General features: G+C 48.6%; 5 protein-coding genes across 5 annotated transcripts; 4 read left to right on the top strand and 1 right to left on the bottom strand.

The window, feature by feature from the left end:
• Window positions 1–981: 981 nt before the first annotated feature.
• AO090020000036 (putative MFS monocarboxylate transporter) lies at window positions 982–2,424 on the top strand (the record flags this gene model as incomplete). The annotated part of the gene is made up of 1 exon (XM_001824364.3): window positions 982–2,424. One exon carries the CDS (start codon window positions 982–984, stop codon window positions 2,422–2,424), a length of 1,443 nt encoding a protein of 480 aa, XP_001824416.1.
• Window positions 2,425–3,092: 668 nt separating this feature from the next.
• On the top strand, window positions 3,093–3,972 carry AO090020000037 (PDGFA associated 1 family protein; the record flags this gene model as incomplete). The annotated part of the gene is made up of 3 exons (XM_023238181.1): window positions 3,093–3,138; window positions 3,217–3,284; window positions 3,397–3,972. The coding sequence occupies 3 exons, from the start codon at window positions 3,093–3,095 to the stop codon at window positions 3,970–3,972; spliced, it is 690 nt and encodes a 229-aa protein (XP_023092677.1).
• Window positions 3,973–4,451: 479 nt separating this feature from the next.
• AO090020000038 (unc-50 family protein) lies at window positions 4,452–5,658 on the bottom strand (the record flags this gene model as incomplete). Its single annotated transcript, XM_023238180.1, has 4 exons — window positions 4,452–4,763; window positions 4,819–5,156; window positions 5,298–5,437; window positions 5,549–5,658. The coding sequence occupies 4 exons, from the start codon at window positions 5,656–5,658 to the stop codon at window positions 4,452–4,454; spliced, it is 900 nt and encodes a 299-aa protein (XP_023092678.1).
• Window positions 5,659–5,767: 109 nt separating this feature from the next.
• Window positions 5,768–12,233, top strand: AO090020000039 (Sec7 domain protein; the record flags this gene model as incomplete). The annotated part of the gene is made up of 3 exons (XM_023238179.1): window positions 5,768–5,809; window positions 7,684–10,276; window positions 10,345–12,233. 3 exons carry the CDS (start codon window positions 5,768–5,770, stop codon window positions 12,231–12,233), a joined length of 4,524 nt encoding a protein of 1,507 aa, XP_023092679.1.
• A 2,433-nt stretch (window positions 12,234–14,666) lies between these two features.
• Window positions 14,667–18,056, top strand: AO090020000040 (putative anucleate primary sterigmata (ApsB); the record flags this gene model as incomplete). Its single annotated transcript, XM_001824368.3, has 2 exons — window positions 14,667–15,143; window positions 15,201–18,056. 2 exons carry the CDS (start codon window positions 14,667–14,669, stop codon window positions 18,054–18,056), a joined length of 3,333 nt encoding a protein of 1,110 aa, XP_001824420.3.
• Window positions 18,057–18,417: the final 361 nt, after the last annotated feature.

Below are 18,417 nucleotides of genomic sequence, written 5' to 3'. Positions count from 1 at the left end.
TTATTTAGAGAACATCCGTTAGCGAAGTTGTAGCACAACCTGGCTAGGTGGAGTTGTTGTTTTTCTTTTTTCCCTCGTCGGTTAGGCGCAGAGTTTCATTGCCTCCCTTTGCTTTTCCACTGTCCTTTTTATAATATGTCATAGATGGACTTGCTCGGCCGCTGTTGCATAATGTGTTAGAGATTAGATAGACCAGAGATGAGAGTCATATAAGGACAGAATATTACATGCTCTGTTACATTCAGGGATAAAGCCCTACCGAGACACCGGAGTGGTTGGACTTTTTGGGGTGGAGGTGCGCAAGCCCGTTATAAATAAATTACTGCTCCGTACTTTTGTTGTACTGTATCTAACAAATTGTGGGGTCTGTACTACAGTATTGTGTATGTACAAAGTGGAGTATGGTTCCTCAAGGAACTAAGATACGGAGTACACAACTGGGGCCAACAACCTCTCCTGCCCTGTTCAAGTTTTCACACAATGCATTCATGAACCCACTGATCGCCGCCTTTTTGCCCCCCTCGGTAGTCAGGGGGGCACCCAGCCTAGGAATCATAATGACTGCTTCACGGACTTCTGTGCGAAGCGGTTTCTATTCATCCGGCTCTTTCACATCCCTCTTACTAATCCATTTCCCCCGCAAGTTCCTGGACACTTGGTTGCTTTGACTCCGGAAAAAGGAAAAGGAAATGAGAGACATAAGACAGAGGAAGTCATTGGGTCTCTCCACTGGTCATGAGCCCTATTCTGAGTTGTGGTCCTAATGGCTTCGGCGAACAAGCCGTGCATGACAACACGACCCTTTTCCGTCAATTTTCTCACAAAATTCCTCTGGGTTGTCGGTAGATCTGCTTTCAAACCCTATGTACACAACATTGGGTATTGGTCTGTACAAAACTCGATCAATGGCAAGGTCTCCCTTGTGAATCACCAGCTCAATTACTCGACAGCCCGGAAACGTATCTCTGCCGAATAGCAAATATGCTGGACAGAGTACCCAATGGCACTAGCTATTCTCAGCCCATGGTCAATGAAGAAGAAGACGACATACGTCAAGATGAGACTGCGAGCGGCGTTGGAAATGCTCCCGGCAACAGAGAATCAAACGAGGATCCCTGCCGGACGAAAGAGTTCTTCAAGACACCCACAAATGTCAGTAACGCCGGTGCGTTGGCCTCAAAAACGTTGTCGCTGGTCCGCACCAGAGAATCGAACAGAGAAATTGGGCCTCCGCCCGACGGCGGTTTCCTGGCCTGGTTTCAGGTCGCCTTGGGCCACTTTGTCATTTTCAACACTTGGGGCTACATTAATAGCTTTGGCGTTTTCCAGACCTACTATACTGAAACACTAGGGCATCCTCCATCTGACATCTCCTGGGTAGGAAGTATTCAAATATTCTTGCTTTTTTTTATTGGGACTTTCTCTGGACGTGCAACCGACGCGGGATACTTCAAGGTCACCTTGGTGATGGGAGCGGTGCTGGAGTTGTTTTGCATTTTTATGACATCTTTGTCCACCAAGTACTGGCAGTTGTTCTTGGCCCAAGGCGTCGGGCAAGGAATTGGCTGTGGGCTCATGTTTTGCCCTACCATTGCCCTAGTGCCTACGTATTTCACCAAGAGGCGCTCGATTGCCATGGGGATTGTGGCCTCTGGATCAGCAACTGGGGGCTTAGTGTTTCCCGCCGTCGTTATGCGTCTGCTGCCTCGGATTGGATATGGATGGACCATGCGAATCCTCGGCTTTATCTCTTTGGGCACACTAACACCCTGCTTGCTCTTTCTGAAGCAAAGGTTACCACCGCGCCAAAGTGGTCCGCTCGTTGAATGGGCTGCCTTCAAGGAGCCTTCCTATGCGTTGTTTGCCATTGGCATGTTCCTCAACTTCTGGGGCATCTATATCGGTTTCTTCTACATTGGTAGTTTTGCCCGCAATATCATTGGTGTCTCCCAGTCAACCTCGATCGATGTGCTCCTGGTTATGAATGGTGTGGGACTTCTAGGCCGGTTGATTCCGAACCTCATGGCTGACTGGTATACCGGGCCACTGAACCTGCTGGTCCCCTGTAGCCTGGCTACTGGGGTGGTTGCATACTGTTGGGCTGCCGTGAACAGCCCCGGGGGGATGTACGCCTTTAGCGTTTTTTATGGTCTCGCTGCGGCTGGTATCCAGTCTCTATTCCCTGCGACACTCAGTACCCTCACAACAGACCTGAAAAAGGCCGGCGTGAGGATGGGAATGGTTCTCAGCGTGGTGGCTGTCGCTGCTCTCATCGGCTCTCCGATCGCGGGGGCATTGATCCAACTAAATGACGGGCAGTATTTGTATGCTCAGATGTTCATGGGCAGTGCGGTTGTTGCTGGTGCAGTGACCTTGTTTGCAGCGAGAGTGGCCAAACTGGGGTTCTCCTGGCAACGGTCATGAGGTTGTTGGAAAATGCGCAGCATCTGTAAGGGAAATCAATGACGCCATGCCATAAAAGGGGATATGTGTGTGTGTGTGTGTGTGTGTGTGTGTGTGTGTGTGTTTGATGTGTATGTAACAGACCTGTAAACTCTGACTGTATATAGATTGATATTATACTACCTAGCTATCACTTACCAATCGTGCATACCGGGTGATGATTTGTAGCCTTGGAATTTGGTGAAAGTAATAATATGCTGGTGCTGATTGAATCACTCGGGGTGGGTCACATTGATGCCTGAGGATAGTGATTGATCATTTGTTTTAGTTCCCCGCCCTACCATAGAAATCCTCTGCGTGACTCAACTGTCTGCCTTCTGTCTTTCCTCGCCATACCTTGTGATTCAACTCTTTTATGCATAGAGTGTTCTGCCTCAGTGACACCATATTTTCGTTTCATTCGGTGAAGTATCATTTACTGGGAAGCGCCTCCGGGGATAAGTTGTTGTATATACATATATATAAGCAGTTGTTCCCCGCTCTATCTTTCAGATCCAGTGACGGTTGCACAACTACAGAAATCTCCTCAAGATATACTGCCTTGGATATAAATATACACCCCAGAGACTCTGGTACTTTTTCGCTGTATTCAATCTCCTAGCTGGCCTCTTTCTCCGACCGCTCACATCATGGCGCCTCGTGGCCGTGGGAAGTTTTCCAAGCCTTCGCGAGGAGGTAGGCGCAATACCTGGGATTCGTCCCAACCCATATGATACGAGAATCATGTTAGGCTGATGGATGCTTCAAAATCAGGTGGGAAACACTTTAGTCGCGATGTTCAACCAGTCGACAAGCACGGTAATCCCGTCGGTCTATGGAGAGTACGTTAAGTCACGGCAGGCTCATGGACACAATTTATGCTAGAAGCCGACTTCCTAACGTTTCCCGACTATGAAACAGGAACCAGACGATGATGCCGCAGCTTCCTCACAGGAGGAGGGGGAGGAGAAGGAGGAGGAGGAAGTGTCCGAATCAGAAGAAGAATCTTCAAAGGAAGACGCTAAACCTGGATCTAGCTCTCCCGCAGCCGCAGAGATGACTCGTGAGGAGCGCCGGGCAGCAGCCAAAGCCAAGAAGCAAGCTGCTATAGCGAAACGGAATCAAGTTCAGCCTGGCGATCTACCACCGTCTGATTCGGAGTCAGAAGTTAGCGGGGTTAGTGAGGGAGATGAAGAGCTGCCCTCAAATCCGAATCACACGGCCAAGTCTCGCTCGCAACTGAAGGATTCAAACCCGGACAAAGACATGTCACAGTTGTCGAGGAGAGAGCGCGAAGCCATTGAGGCTCAGCAGGAGCGTGAACGTTATCTGAAGCTGCACGCGGAGGGTAAAACAGAGGAGGCCCGTGCAGATCTGGCTCGTCTGGCTATCATTCGGGAGCGACGAGAGGCAGAAAGGTTACGGAAGGAGGCCGAGAAAGAAGAGAAGGCAGAGCTAGCCAAGCAACGGGCTGCAGAGATAGAGGCAAAGCTGAACGCGAAGAAGAAAGGTGGTTCAAAGAAAAAGTAAATGAAACAGACCGCCTGCCTTAGCTTGGACACTGAGACTTTGATGGGAGGTATGGGATGGTTTTATTCAAAGCTAGTTAAGAACTTGGTTTGGGTATAACACTAACCGGTCAGTAACGATAATATATGGACTGTACACAGAATACCCAAATAGATTGTTCATTTTAGAACGAACAGTACTATTTCAATAGATAATCACAAGCGCGGGTCTCTGTGGTTGAATATCCAGGCCGGAAACCCAATACACATTTATATAGGCAATGTCGAGAGCTACTATACAATAGGCTTTCGTTCTAATAAACATAATAGGAAAGGGCAGTATAACCCTACGCTCAGATTCCCCAAAGCAAACAAAAGGTACAAACGAACATGGATATGGAAGTTATCGAGAATGTCACAGTATACACCAACGCCTTGCTTGATCAAAGGTACAATTGAAAGTTCATCAAATACGCAGGACTATTGGTAGGTTTCCAGAGGTTAGGCACCCCAGAAGAGACCTTCCACGCTGCCTCCTTGCGCTACAATACCCCATCCCAAAATCAAACTCACAAGCCACAAAACCGCGAAAGCGAGGATGGGGAGCAAAAGTAACTCAGTATTATGCAAGAACGGAAGGGCGTTGTACCCCAAGAAGGTAATGTATGTGTAGTAGGCCAAGGCAGAAAGGTAGAGCGTGTTCCCAAGGAACGTAGAGAGGAGATTGCTCGGACTGCGCGTAAGAAGCGGCAGGAGAAGGAACTGAGCAACATACAGGTGAAGGTAGAGAGGAAAGAATGCCCGGTTAGAGACCTAATTGTAATGGTTAGTTCAGCTTAACTGCTTGCTTGGCATCATCCTGACGTACATCAAAGCAATATCCAAATTCTAATTGATCCTTTTCGCCTGGTTGCACGAACAAGCCCTGTGCTGCACCACGTCTCCGTCCACGTCCGCCTCGCAACCCAGAGAGGGAGGCTGCCGCTCCATCTGGACCGAAAAGTCGGCCGATGACAAAGTACCCTATTGTCGACACCAGCAATGATGATCCGATGAAATGGACAAAGATGAAAAGTAGAGACAAGCGGACAATAGCTCCGAAAGAAGGCGCATATGCTAGACCCCACGCAAGAGCTGTGAGGAGCAAGAAGAAGCAAAGTAGATACGTGAAAGAGGGGTCAGGCCGATGCCAGGTATTCTTAGTTTCTGTGAAGATAAAGCGACGGGTTATTATGGGGTTAACACTGTGAAAAGCACACACTTGTCCCGTTGTCTCCTCGTCAATCGGGTTGTGACTGCTGCGTTTGTAGGTACCTACGTTTCTATAACAAGATATAATTAGCACACCTGCAAGATAGCAAGACCAGCGATTGAAGGCTATGCTCACATGGTAGTAGATAGATTTGAAAACTTTCTTGGGAGCGATCAGCAGTGATGTCATCTCCCATATAGCCATTTCAAAGTCCATCTGTGGAAACTTGAACATCCTGTGGCCAGTATGAGGTTCTGGTCAGTAATCGCCTACCGCGAATGATTTAAGTTGTCATACTCCGTGTTGACGTTATCTTCTAGCCCACGGGAGTTCTCAAAGAGCGCACCTTTTGAAGAAACGCGGCATCCGGATGCTAGATCCACGGCTTGCTGGTGTCGTGCCGCCAAAATTAGACGGACTGGCATGTTGGCGCGGAACCGATATGTGAGGATTCATTTTTGCGCAGTTTTAAAAAAGCGCTGGGACACGGAATAAATGGACTGAGGAAGGGCAGGGTAGCATGTATCTTTATGGGTATTGGTGGCTCCTGAACCCCTTCCGAGGCATGGAGTCGGGGGAACAACTCTCATTCAAAGGGTTTCGTACTGTATGTCATCCGCCAGCTGGTGCTTTCGGATCAACTAGCGGCCCGTGATATATTGCAACTGCAACCGATAATTGAACGGGTATCAATCACCAGTGCATATGACTCTCCTGTTAACATATATATGTATATCTGCGGATATAGGGGAATAAGGCCGTCCAAATGACTAGTCTCGTCTCCTAGATATGGCCGAATATCTTGGGGGTTTCCCCGAACTGGCATAGCGTTGACCATGGTTGTGTACAAATATTCTGTACCTATGCTGATCTCCGATGAAAGTTTACCAGTCTTACACTTTTGTAGATTTGTTACCTTCTCGTTCAATTTTGGACGAATAGATTATCAATTATTGGCTTGCTACTGAGATCTACTTACTATCAGTTGTTTCAATGAACAAATACATCCACCAACTGACCTGTACTCTGTTTCGTATTATTCCACTAAAGGAAATAAGAAAAGAAGAAAAACTCCGTGGCGCTAGTAGGAGCTAGTGATACATAATATCTAATGTACCCATCAAAGGTTTGTTACTCAGCCTAGAGAGTTCCTAGATCAAATTACTATTGGGATCAGAAAATGGGGGATTTCTACAGGCGGTTGAGGAATTACAGAGAAGAGCACTAGTACTAGGTATATTTCCAAAGTGGTGGCCCATACCAAAGCCACAGGTCAGATGGAGGATTTCACAAAATTGATTGATGTTGACTATTCAAGTAAATCCGAAACCTTGCCAAATAGTTAGTTAATAATTGATTGATACTCGGTGTCATGTGCATTTATAGTCTAGTAGGGACTAGTCTAACAGCTAAGTAATGATTAGTTTACTTACGTAGTAGTGGTGCAACTGACCGGGGAATTAATTGGGTTTGGAGAAAGGGGAGGGAAAGGGAAGAAAAAAGAGGAAAGAGATGCAGATGCTCGGACACAGGACATTTGAGACTTTCAGCCCAGCGGGGGTAATTAAGTTCCATTTCCCTCACCCCTTAGGATACCCAACTAGTACTCCAGGCTACGTATCGTACCTACTGGTCATGGAGGTGTGTGGTTCTGGCCAAGACTCCTGCTGCCCCTGACCATCGGCACTAGCACCACCTAGTACGACACTTCCATTCTCAGTGTCTCTCTTTTGATTTGGGAATTGATCATTGATTATATCCGGTAACCCTTCCCACCCTTCCTGTCACGTTATTTTTAATCTTCTTATTTTTGATTCTATTATATATTTATTTCCTGGGGCATGAAGTGGTCTGTCACCTGTTCTTGAAACCTTCCACCTTTATTATTCACCCGGATAGCAACCACTAGTTCTATCATACCTACTTTTCTTCCTTAAGGAACTAAAAAGAAAAGGACAAAAAACATCGCTCCCCCCCCCACAGTGGTTCAACGTATACCCACAGTCCCTGGTGCCCTGATAATCCCCGCCTGCCTTTGGTTCCATTCCACTTCCTAGTATGTTGGTGATGCCCTACCTATGCCTGGTGATTCTCAAGTGCAGCATGACACTGACGGGACGTTATTGCTTTCTAAGTTTATAACAATCCACGCGAGAGGACTGGTGCTTTCTCGACCCTCAATTCACTGTCACGCTTTCTTCGACCACGGTTCCTTAACATCCGTCGTCCATTTCCAGTCGATCCCTACGCAATGACCGACACATGACACATACCACCCTCTGCTATCTGCCTTGGAGACGGCCTATCTAGCATTCATGATATAACCTTTTCTGCCAAGCAAGAGGAAGTTCTATTGGATCCTATAAGAAAAGGGTGGGAAGAAGAAGAAGAAGAAGAAGAAGAAGAAGAAGAAGAAGAAGAAAGGGGCCAGTGGCTTTGTACCACTTGATATCAACCCCATAGAGGTACATCTGCTTACAGCTTGCGCATCAGAACTCCTGGGTTGAACTCCTCTTCCACAACCCCGACCGTCGCCAGACTTGCGGGCTTTCCTCAGCCTACTCACGCGATCAAACACGCGCGATCAGACACAGTTCAAGATTGCCTCAACAACTTCCCGAGATGCATGCCAGTAATTCTCCCCCGACTACGCCTTCTGCGGCATCCAACTACAAAGCTACGAGGAGGATGACCCAGTCACGCCCGTCAGTGCGAGAAACTTTTCTCGACGAGTACAACGTGGGTGATAACACAAATAACGGCATGGACTCTGGTGATGAGCGAGATCCCCATGACTTATCTTTGTCCCCTAAACACGCCGCTCGCACTTCTATCGTTGATAATATGCTCCTGTCGTTGGATCAATTTGCATCCTCAAATGCCTCCGTACTGGATGACTACCGTCTGTTTAATTCCGTTTTTGAGTCAGATCTATATGGTCGATGTTCGCCAGATTCTATGACCCAACGTCGTTATCGCGGCCATACCTTTTCATCGTCTCTGTCATCAGAACTAGACTACAACCCTGATGATGCAGCTGGCCTATACGGGACTCAACCGGGAAGGGCTCGCCGGAGTACTAGCAGTTCGAATTACAACTCTAACTTTAGAAGGTTTGGTAGTACCCGCACACCAGACGGTCCAAGCTCGCGTGGCCAATTATACGATCATCGCTCCAACTCAGGAGGTGGTACCTCTGGGGTTCGCGGAACCAGACAAGGTAGTAAAGGGAGTTCCTCTTTACACATGGATTTTGGCCCACCCCTTTCAGGAAATCATCGAGCGGACCTGGCTCCTGAGCGGCGCTCCGCAAGCTTCGACTTTGGCACCCGACAAACGATCATTCCGTTCAAGGAGACTGCGGTTGATTATGATCCAGTATCATTGGACGGAGTTGATGCAGCTCCTACACCAAGTATTCCAGGTGGACCAAGAAAGTATCAAGTTTCATCGCAAGGTGAATATCCCGGAACTTTAGGTCCTCAGCCGTCGCGCACACCGGTAGCTTCTCGACGGAACAGTGTGAAGTCAGCACGGACGAGGAGTACTGCAGCCATGACCGGCCGTGAAAATGATTTGACGCAACTCGGTGCGCCTATTCTGGAACCTCCCCCGGCTATACCGGCAGCTACGTTTGATCCGCCGGCCCCAAGTCCTACGATATCTTTCAACAAGCCTATCTTCCCGACGCCCTCTGATCCAGCTCCGACCAGGGAACGTCCGGGCTTTTTCTGGCGCGTTTTTGGTTCATCCAAAAACTCTACACCTGGCGCAGAAAACAATCAGCTTGATCTTGTAGTCTCCCAAGATAATGATCTACGGGATCTCAATGGTTCCACTACGAATCTCAAGGACCGGAGACAACCATTGAAGAGTAGTACGGCGGGTACCACAACGGTCCGTCAAGGGGCCCATCAAGTGGTGAACAAGAAATCTTCATTCTTCCGCCGGCGGAAGAGATCGGTGACTGAGAACGTTCCCCCTCCTATTCTAATTCCCCCAGAGTCTGGCTCAAAGCCACATGAAGTCATGAAGCCACAACCTAGCCCCGTGAGTAGTTTAAGGAAGGTAATGAACCCATATCTAGCAGATGCTAGCGCTCCAGGGCTGTTACATTCCACAGAATCACATAACCGAAACATAGGCACAGACAAACAGGAGAACAAAGGCGTTGACTCACATGCGGAGAAACCCAAGGAAAGTTTTCATGGTGCAGGTAGAGTGCAGAGACCCAAACACAGCCTTTACCCCGCCGCTTCCTCCGACGCACGTGATGCATCGATTCTGGGAAGCAAGATCGGAGACGAGGATATTCCCAAAGTCAATCACATGGATTCTACATCTTCAGCCAATCCAGAACAGCTGGTTCCTAGGGACGGCATCGGTTCGCGCGACAGTGGACCGGACTCGGAGAGTGATCGTGTAGGTGGTATCCGGAACAGGTTGACGCCACAAGACCTTTGTGTTCCGTCACTATCACCTGTCGTTGAGCGTTTCTCTCAAAAGAGTGTGTCACCTATAGAAAGTTCCGAGGAGACACGTACGGTAAATCCAGGGGAACCGGAAGAAGTTAAACATCAGAGCGAGCCCAGGCTGTACGACCGCGAAGATGAACCCAGCCCGAAATCACTTCCTGTAGATACCAGTGGCTCATTGAAAGTATCGACATCAAATATCTCGAATTATTACACGGCTTCCAACACACCCGTGATTTCCCCGGTGGAATCAAAGTCCGTTGAAATATCGGAAGGCAAAGTCGATTTAACTGATAACGTCCTGGAGGATCAACCAGGAGATTCAGAAAAAGAACAGGCTCAAAAGCTCTACGACAGTCAGGATCAAGTTGTGGGAAATGAGCCGGCTGCTGCATGGCTCGGTGACCCGGACCGCGCTACGATTCGCAAGGCATACATGGAGTTTTTCGACTGGTCTAATATGAATATTTTGGCAGCCCTCCGAAGTTTATGTAACCGACTTATATTAAAGGGAGAGACACAGCAGGTTGATCGAGTTCTAGATGCCTTTTCCATACGATGGTGCGAGTGCAATCCTAACCATGGGTTTAAGGCTTCAGGTATGTCCGCCATATTCTATTGCTCCGTGCTTTCATGAGATGTGATGCTCAGCACCCCATTTGTTTAGATGTTGTGCACACTATATGCTACTCTCTTCTTCTATTAAATACCGACCTTCACCTTGCGGATATTGAACAAAAGATGACCAAGGGCCAATTTGTTCGGAACACAATGCCCACCATACATCGTGTGGCCTTCGACGCAGCCCCGGATGGGTTTGAAGCACTCCATGTAGCTCACGATAAATCGAAAGTGTCGGCCCGGGAATCTCTGACGTCTCATATGGATGAGTCCGATCGCGGGAACATGGTCGCTGATAAGCCCGCAAATGCGCCAGCAAAGCTCGTGAATCGACTTTCTCGAACTGATCTCTCCGTTAAACTGTCAGGTGATCCTGAAACCAACACAGGCCCGTTGGTAAATGTGCCATTCAATGGAACCGATAAGGCCTGGGGCCAGCAAGTTGAAACCGTTCTTAGGGACTTCTATACTTCGATTCAAAAGCAGAGACTCCCACTTCATGGTGCTCAAGCAGAGAAGGAGGCGCTTCGAGCTTCATCGAACCATTTATTGTCCCCTAATCCGAGTGGTTTGCGCAGAAGCCCCAGCACCGTGAGCAGGAGCGGCTCTGACATCTACCCACGGGGCCGCTCAGCCGACTCCCGCTACGGCACCGCGCGCTGGTCCTCGAAAAACCGGTCACGGGCGAGATTATATCCTTCTTCCGTCATGGGTTCCAGCCGGACCAGCCTTGAGGAGCAGTCGTCTTTCTGGAGCCCGTCTGCCTCCAGTACTTGGAGTAAGCAATCTTTGGGCAAGTTAACATCTGTCTCGGTAGACTCATTCGGATCAGACTATATGCGTGGCGACTATCAGCAAGCTATTGGATTCGCTAATGCACTGAGTCAAGCGATAATCCGGGAGGACTCTGCTTATTCCATAGCGAGCACCGAGGAGGTCGAGGGAACCATACCGCTTCTGGAAGACGAGACTCTTCAACTTGCTGGCGCTCCTTGGGCCAAAGAAGGGAGCCTAAAGCATAAGCAACACTTAGATTCGGCTGACAAGAGGGCTAAGGACCGAAATTGGAACGAATGCTTCGCTGTGATACAACAGGGTTGGATGCGGCTGTTTTCTTTCAATTCGTCGACGAAGTCCGTTCGGCATAAGCCAAAAACTCACACACATGGTGGAGTGGTGGTGGGAGGAGGGAACTGGACAGAGAATGCCGAGGAGGTAAGGAAGTTTCTCCTACGGCAAACCCTCGCAAGCGTACTTCCATCTCCCGGGTACTCTAAGTCCCGCCCGCATGTCTGGGCTCTGAGTCTACCTAATGGCGCAGTACACCTCTTTCAGGCTGGCACCCCGGAGATTGTCCATGAATTCGTCTCTACTGCTAATTACTGGAGTGCGAGGTTATCGAAAGAACCTTTGGTTGGTGGAGTTAGCAATATGGAATACGGCTGGAGTGATACAGTCATCAACAGTGCCTTGATATCGACGGAGAATAACAGCAACAGGTCGCCGCCGTCCTCGTCTGGAGCACGACCTAGCATTCAAAGTTCAATCCGGAGCTCTATTGACCAGCAAGGTGGTGTACGCCCCAGGCTTCCGGCCGATCGAGTACACATCAGCGACTGGGCTCCGCCTCAGCAGAGTATGGTCGCTTCAAACTTACCTGAAGCTGACCAACTGAAGGCTTTGCGGATGTATGTCAAGAATGTTGAGGATGAACTACAGCGACATAATGAGCTCCGACCGGCCATGGTTTTAGCTTTTTCTCCCAGACATCCGAATGCCACAAAGTCCATGGCCAATTGGGAGCGTAAATCATCGTACTTGCTGCGAGAGAACGTGAAGTTTCGCACATACATTGAGACTCTACAGAGGGCACTCGACCTCAAAAATAAAATATATGCTTCCCGCGAGGAGAGCTCGCCTTCCAGATGTGGATGAAGAGTACATGGCACGCCTTATCCCAACTATCACTCATGGATTTTATGAAGTCGTGTGTATGCGATATCTCAGCCATTGATCATTCTCTTGCGCTTTTCTTATACGTTATCTTGGAGTCTCCATCATCTCCTGCTAATGATCGACTTTCCCTTTCCTCGGCACTTTTTCCCTCTCCCTTCTGTATCCTGCTTTTCTTCTATACTTTAAAATCCTTTACGAGACTTACGTTATGGGTACTACGAGTGTCAATTGCTTTGGATCTTCTTGATGTGGATATATATAGCATTTCTAATTCAAGTGGCGTGAATAACTATCCAGTGTAGATATTCATAATTTGACTATACACACCATCTTCGTTTTCTTTTCTTGTTTGCCTTCTTCTGCACGGAGTAGTACATACTAGTATTGGTGCAGCAGCTCGAGCAAAGTACACCACCTGACTAATAGGTGCCCGTGACTTTGCTACTAGGTAATGACTCCTTACTGATACTCCTTTCTTCTCTCGAATCATATATACTCTTCCGCCACAGTCAATCTTGGCTCGTTTCTCTTTTTTTTTTTTTTGTTTCCTTTCTACTTTATCTTTTTTTTGAGCAGAGTCTTGAGTTATCAAAATAATTAGGGCAAAAGACGAAATAAACTTACTTTCAAAGTTGATGGGCCTGAAGCAAGACCGGGCAGGAGTCTAAACTTAGGTGATCACGGCTAAGTCTACCGAGTTTAAGTGGGTCAGTAAAGCCAGGCTTTCGCCATTAGGATTCTTGGGATTCAAGGCGGAAGTGGAGAAAACAAACACGGTGCCCAGACTCCGTCACCATGTCGACAGGGTCCGCTCAACTGCCATCTCCTTCTTTCGAGACCCTTAATGCGATCGAATCTGCGCTCCCACCGCCGTCTTCCTCGCCCCTTGGAAGAAGCTTGGATACTGGAAACGAACTTTCGTCCCTGGAGGACGAGTTCTACGCGACCGATATAATGGAGGAGGGGGACGCGCGGAGAGAACATCCCCTAACAAACTCAAGTATAACCGGTGTAGATGGTGGAGCTCACTACACACAAGACAGAACAACAGCCGATGCGAAACGAGATGGCCGATCTACACCTGCTGTTGAGCAGCACGATCTTGACGAGTCGAGCGCTTCGCTAAATCTACCTCCGCTACCCGATAACGATGACAGCAGTCTTTTACTCCTGTCCAGCGATGACGGTGATCACGAGCGCCTAGTTAACCAGACCTTGATGGAGGAGAAAGAAATGCGAAGAAAATTAATGGACATGGAGTCAAGTTTCTTACCGGAACCCTCAACAATTCAAATTGTTTCAAGGAACCAGCACTCGAGTGCCGACGATACCTATCTGGTTGGAGTTGATGAGCGCGCGCCGGAATTCAACAAGCCAGATAATGCTCAGTCGTCCTTTGCGGTACCAGATGGCTCAAGTTATGATATGACGTCAACCTATGATGGCGTTCCGATACCGCAAACCCCCAGTTTGAGGCCTGAGGAGGATATGACTGCGGATTCCGAGACTACCCCTGCGCCCCCACCCGAGTGGCAGGAGAATAATGAGACGGATTTAGAGGCGGTGCAGTCATCGCCCGCGGCACAAGCGGCAGCTAGGACCGTAAATCGGAATCAGCTCTCATCATCTGAAGGTACTCGCCAGATTGGCCAGTTTTTCGAGGAGCCAACGGATGGGCCACCTGTATCCTATTTAAACCAAACTCAACAGTCAGCTCATCAGGACTTTCGCACGGCTTCGCGGAGCCTTTCTCCTTCGCAGGCAGGACCCCTTAGCGGAAATGCCAACTATGACGTGGAGGCGGCCTCACGCACAAGCAGCCGTAGAGGGAATAGACCGAAATATTTGACCAGCCGCCAGTCAGTCCACCGTCTCTCTTATTCCTCGGTGACAAGCAACAATACAGAAGTGACGAATAGTGAAGCAACATTAGGTGCCGACTACGCGCTTCAGTCGGGAGGCGCAGTGCCAGGTAATGCTGGCATTGTCCACCACGAACAGCGTAACAACCTGGCTAGATCAGTGAGCTTGGGTAGTATGGCTTCAGGTATATCTGGGTATAGTGATGAAAATCTCCTCGATAAGAGAAATCCTAGCAGCACTACGGAATGCGGCTTAGATACCTTGAATGAGGAGGAAACACCTTTGCAGTCACGCCCCGGATCATCACAGCAAAAGCACAGACAAAACCAAGAGGAGCCTATGGCTGAAGATACTGCCGGACTAATGACACCCAAAGCGAAAGCGCAGGATATCAGTTTCCCTATAGACACGGCCATTGCAGAACGTGTTAAAGATGTCCAGGTACCAAGCACATTTGTAAAGCAATTTAGAGAAGACTACGCTGGCCGCGGATTATCACCGGACAAGCGTGCAGGTGCCACTCCAGCCTTTGCAAGGAGTGGCCGGTCCATGACCCTTAAAGAGCAAAGCAGCACCATTGATCGTCTCTCCAAAGAGAACTTTGACTTGAAGATGAGAATTCATTTTCTCAACGAGGCATTGAATCGTCGCTCTGAGGAAGGAATAAAGGAAATGATCTCGGAGAATGTTGAGCTAAAGTCAGATAAACTCAAACTTCAAAAAGACAGTCAGACCCTGAAAAGGAAAATTCGTGATTTGGAGAAGCAGCTCAAAGACCAGCAGTCTGACAAGGAATCTATGGTAAATCACGATCCTGAAGGATCTGACGACGATGGTCGTGAACCAGCACAGGAAGAAGAGATACTATTCTTAAGGGAGAGAGTGGAGGTTTATGAGCTCGAGATTGAGAGACTAAGGTCCGAAAGTATTGCCAGAGAAAGCGAGAAGAGAAAACTGGCAGAAATTCTTAAATCACTTAATGATGGAAGGCCAATGGGTTCGGATGTAGGAGCAAGGGAAGAGAGGGTGAGTGCAGGTCACTCCAAGTTTCTGGTTGCCTTTGTGCTGAATTGAATGTTATAGGATATGTGGAAAGACATGCTTGAAGCAGAGACGGCTGCTCGAGAGCAAGCAGAGGAGGAGAACAAAAGGCTACGAGACGACGCGCTACGCCTCAAGAGTGAAATGAGCTCGATAATAGTCTCCACAAGACCAACGCAGCGTGACCGGGTAGAGTCCATGCACTCGTACTCTGCTGTCTCAGATAGAGAGTTGAATCGCAATACAAACCCCAGTAGTTCCTCCAGCTCAACCTTGGTAATGGAGCTGGAGCTCTTGAAACAAGAAAATGCGGAGCTGAGGAAAGAAGTCAGTGCTCAAACATCAATGCTTACATCTCGGAATCGTGAAAAAGAACGTCTCTATCAAGAGATCGAGGAGCTGAAACTTGGTCAGCGACGCGACGGCGGTCGCTCTATTGCTGGGGACAGCATCTTTGATCGGTCCGCATCGCGAGCTCACGGTAGACCATCTTCTCGAGCGAGTGACGGAACTGCCCCATACCCAGGCGATGACGCGGAACGAGAAGATCTGGAGGTCCGGAACGGACAGTTGCGTGATCAGGTTTCTGCGCTGAAACTTGATAACCAAGCTGTTCGAACGGAGCTGGAGGAGTATAAGAGAGAGTTGGAAGAATACAAGAAAGAGTTGGAAACACTTGATAAGGCATACCAAGAGCGTGGCAAAGAAGTTGAGACTTTCGACAAGGCATATCAAGCTGACATGGATCAAGCGGAGGAGGAAATGCAAAAGTTACAACAAGATTTGCAAAACCTGGAGCAAGAACGTGACCGTGCACTACTGATGGCGGATGAACATAATGCGGCTTTCCAGGACTTGAGGGCTGAAGCCCAAGATGAGCTGGAAGCCCTTGGCGAAGAGCTTGATCAGAAGACTGAAGAGTGCCAACGATTAGGAGAGGAGCTAAAGATTCAAGATGAGTATCTCCGGGCGCTGCAGGCAGAGATGCGTTCGGCCAGCGAAGGCATCATCCGACTTGAAGAAGACGCACAAAACAATATGCAACGTTACAAAGCTGTCCAACAGGAGCTTGAGGATTGTAATCGAGAGATGGAATCTTTTGAAAAAAGCCTCTTTGAAGCAAATACGAAGGTCCAGCGACTGACAGTTCAAATTGAATCGAGTCAGAACGAGATTGCATTCTTGCGAGAAGAGCAAGATGGTGATAAGATCAGAATCGGTGACCTGGAGTCAGAACTAAAGACATACAAGATGAGCCTCCAAAGCGAAAAGGACAAGGCTAGGGAGCTTGAGGAACGTCTGACAGAAGAACGGCATCAGCGAGAGGTCGTAGGAAGCAAGGAGAAGCAAGAAGTCCAGCGAATCGTCAACGAGTTGAATCGAGAAGCATCTGCTGCCAAGGAGGAGGCGCGGAAACTCAAGAAGAGTCTATCAGCTCAAGAAATCGAGACTAATACTTGGAGGGAGCGGCTCATGGACTTGGAGAACAATCTTCGAGAGACTTTAGGTGATCTGACTGGTAGCCGCTCTAGCTTGATCTCCAAAATCATGGAGCTTCAAAAGAATCTTGAGTCGACTGCTTGGGAACTTGAAAGTACCCGCTCTAAACTAGACGAGACCGAGTCGCTATTACGAAATCGCGATGCGCTACTTGAGAGCCACGGGTTGGAGTCTCGGAAGTTGGCTGAGCTTCTCGAACGCGAGCGACATTCTCGCCGGGCAGATAAACAATCGTTTGAGCAGGCACTTAAATCTCACCACCAAGCATCTCGGACCATCACCCAAAACAATTCACGTATCACGGAGCTAGAGAACGCCCGTAATCAGGATCGCAAGCGGTTCACTAATCTCGAGCAACAATTCAAAGATCAGCTCAATGAGCGGAACACGATGCTTCTTATGATCTGGAAACGTTTGTCGGCGATGTGTGGACCGGACTGGGCGCACTCTAACAGCTTAATCAACGGTAACCTACCAAGTCAAGAGGTCATAGGCAACATCCTGTTCTGGCCGGGCTTCAGCCGCAATCTCTTGCTTGCTGTGAAGACACTGGAGAATGTGATTTTGGGCTTCAAGAATCGCATTAAGGGCGTTGAGCGTGACCTTACCAAGCAATATCAGGCCGTCGAGCACACCTTGAGCTTACGGATCAAAAAACTAGATCGTCTAGAAGAGTCAATGATGAGCATACGTGCTCAACAACATAAGCTAGGCCAATCTGGCTTGTCGCCAGAGATGGCCAAGCTTCGCGGGGAGAATCGGTTGTTGAAAGCTGAGCTGAACCTGCTACAATCTCACTCGCGCAGCCGCGGTCCTGCCGGGATAGGGCCGGGCTCTCCACGCCTGGAATCCGGGGCGGACCTTGATCCAACTTCCTTGGTTCGTCATAACTCAATGGTTGAAAAGCCCGCCAACCCCAATAATTCTCGGGGTTTGACACGGAGTTCAACCAGCGGTATACCTCAACCATCCCATGTCTCTTCAACCACGACACTTGCCGACGGTGCTGGGGCCATGGTGCATAGCTCCCGCACAAGACACGCGGTAGGCGACCAAGGGAATAATGAGAAATGGATCCAGCGCTTGCACGAACTGGAGAAAAGACTGAAGCAAGAAAGGGAAGCACGCCTGCTAGATCGTAACGGGGCTCGCAAGCGCCTTGAAGAGCGAGATGCTGAAAACCAAAGGCTTCGAGCCCAACTAGAGAGGGAGCGTGTGCGCAAAGACATGTCAACGGATTATTCTGGCGACAACAACGCTGGTCTGGCTCGAGGGCAAAATCTGAGGATGATTCAAGGAACTGCTCATGACTCTGGTGACGGATACGGTAATCACAGGGATGATGATGACCCAAGCTCGAGTGATGGAGAAGGGATATGTGTTGACATTGAGGTTTAAGGAAGCCCCCAGCTGGTCTCCGGCCAAACGCCACTCTCCTTTGTTTTGTTTTTAAGTTATCTTTTTTTTTTCCTTCTTCTCTCTCTTTCCTTTTCGTCCTATTAATTGAAGCCCATGCCAGTCTTGTTCTCAAGCTCAGTTTGCATCCTGAGTAACTTTTCTGTTTTACCCTGAGCAAGCCAATCCAGTTCACTTCATGTTGATCCAAGTCATCTGTGTTCCTTCTTGCATACATTATATACCCATCGCTTTCGGCTCTCATTTTCTTTTAACTTCTAATACCCTAACCGGTTCATGTTCTCTGCCACAGATGTTTCTGTTTTCATGAAAATTATTCACTGCTCGGTAGGGTAATGCCTGG

This window comes from Aspergillus oryzae, chromosome 6, assembly GCF_000184455.2.
Source record: "Aspergillus oryzae RIB40 DNA, chromosome 6".
Classification (NCBI taxonomy): domain Eukaryota; kingdom Fungi; phylum Ascomycota; class Eurotiomycetes; order Eurotiales; family Aspergillaceae; genus Aspergillus; species Aspergillus oryzae.
This window is presented reverse-complemented; position numbering and strand designations above follow the sequence as displayed.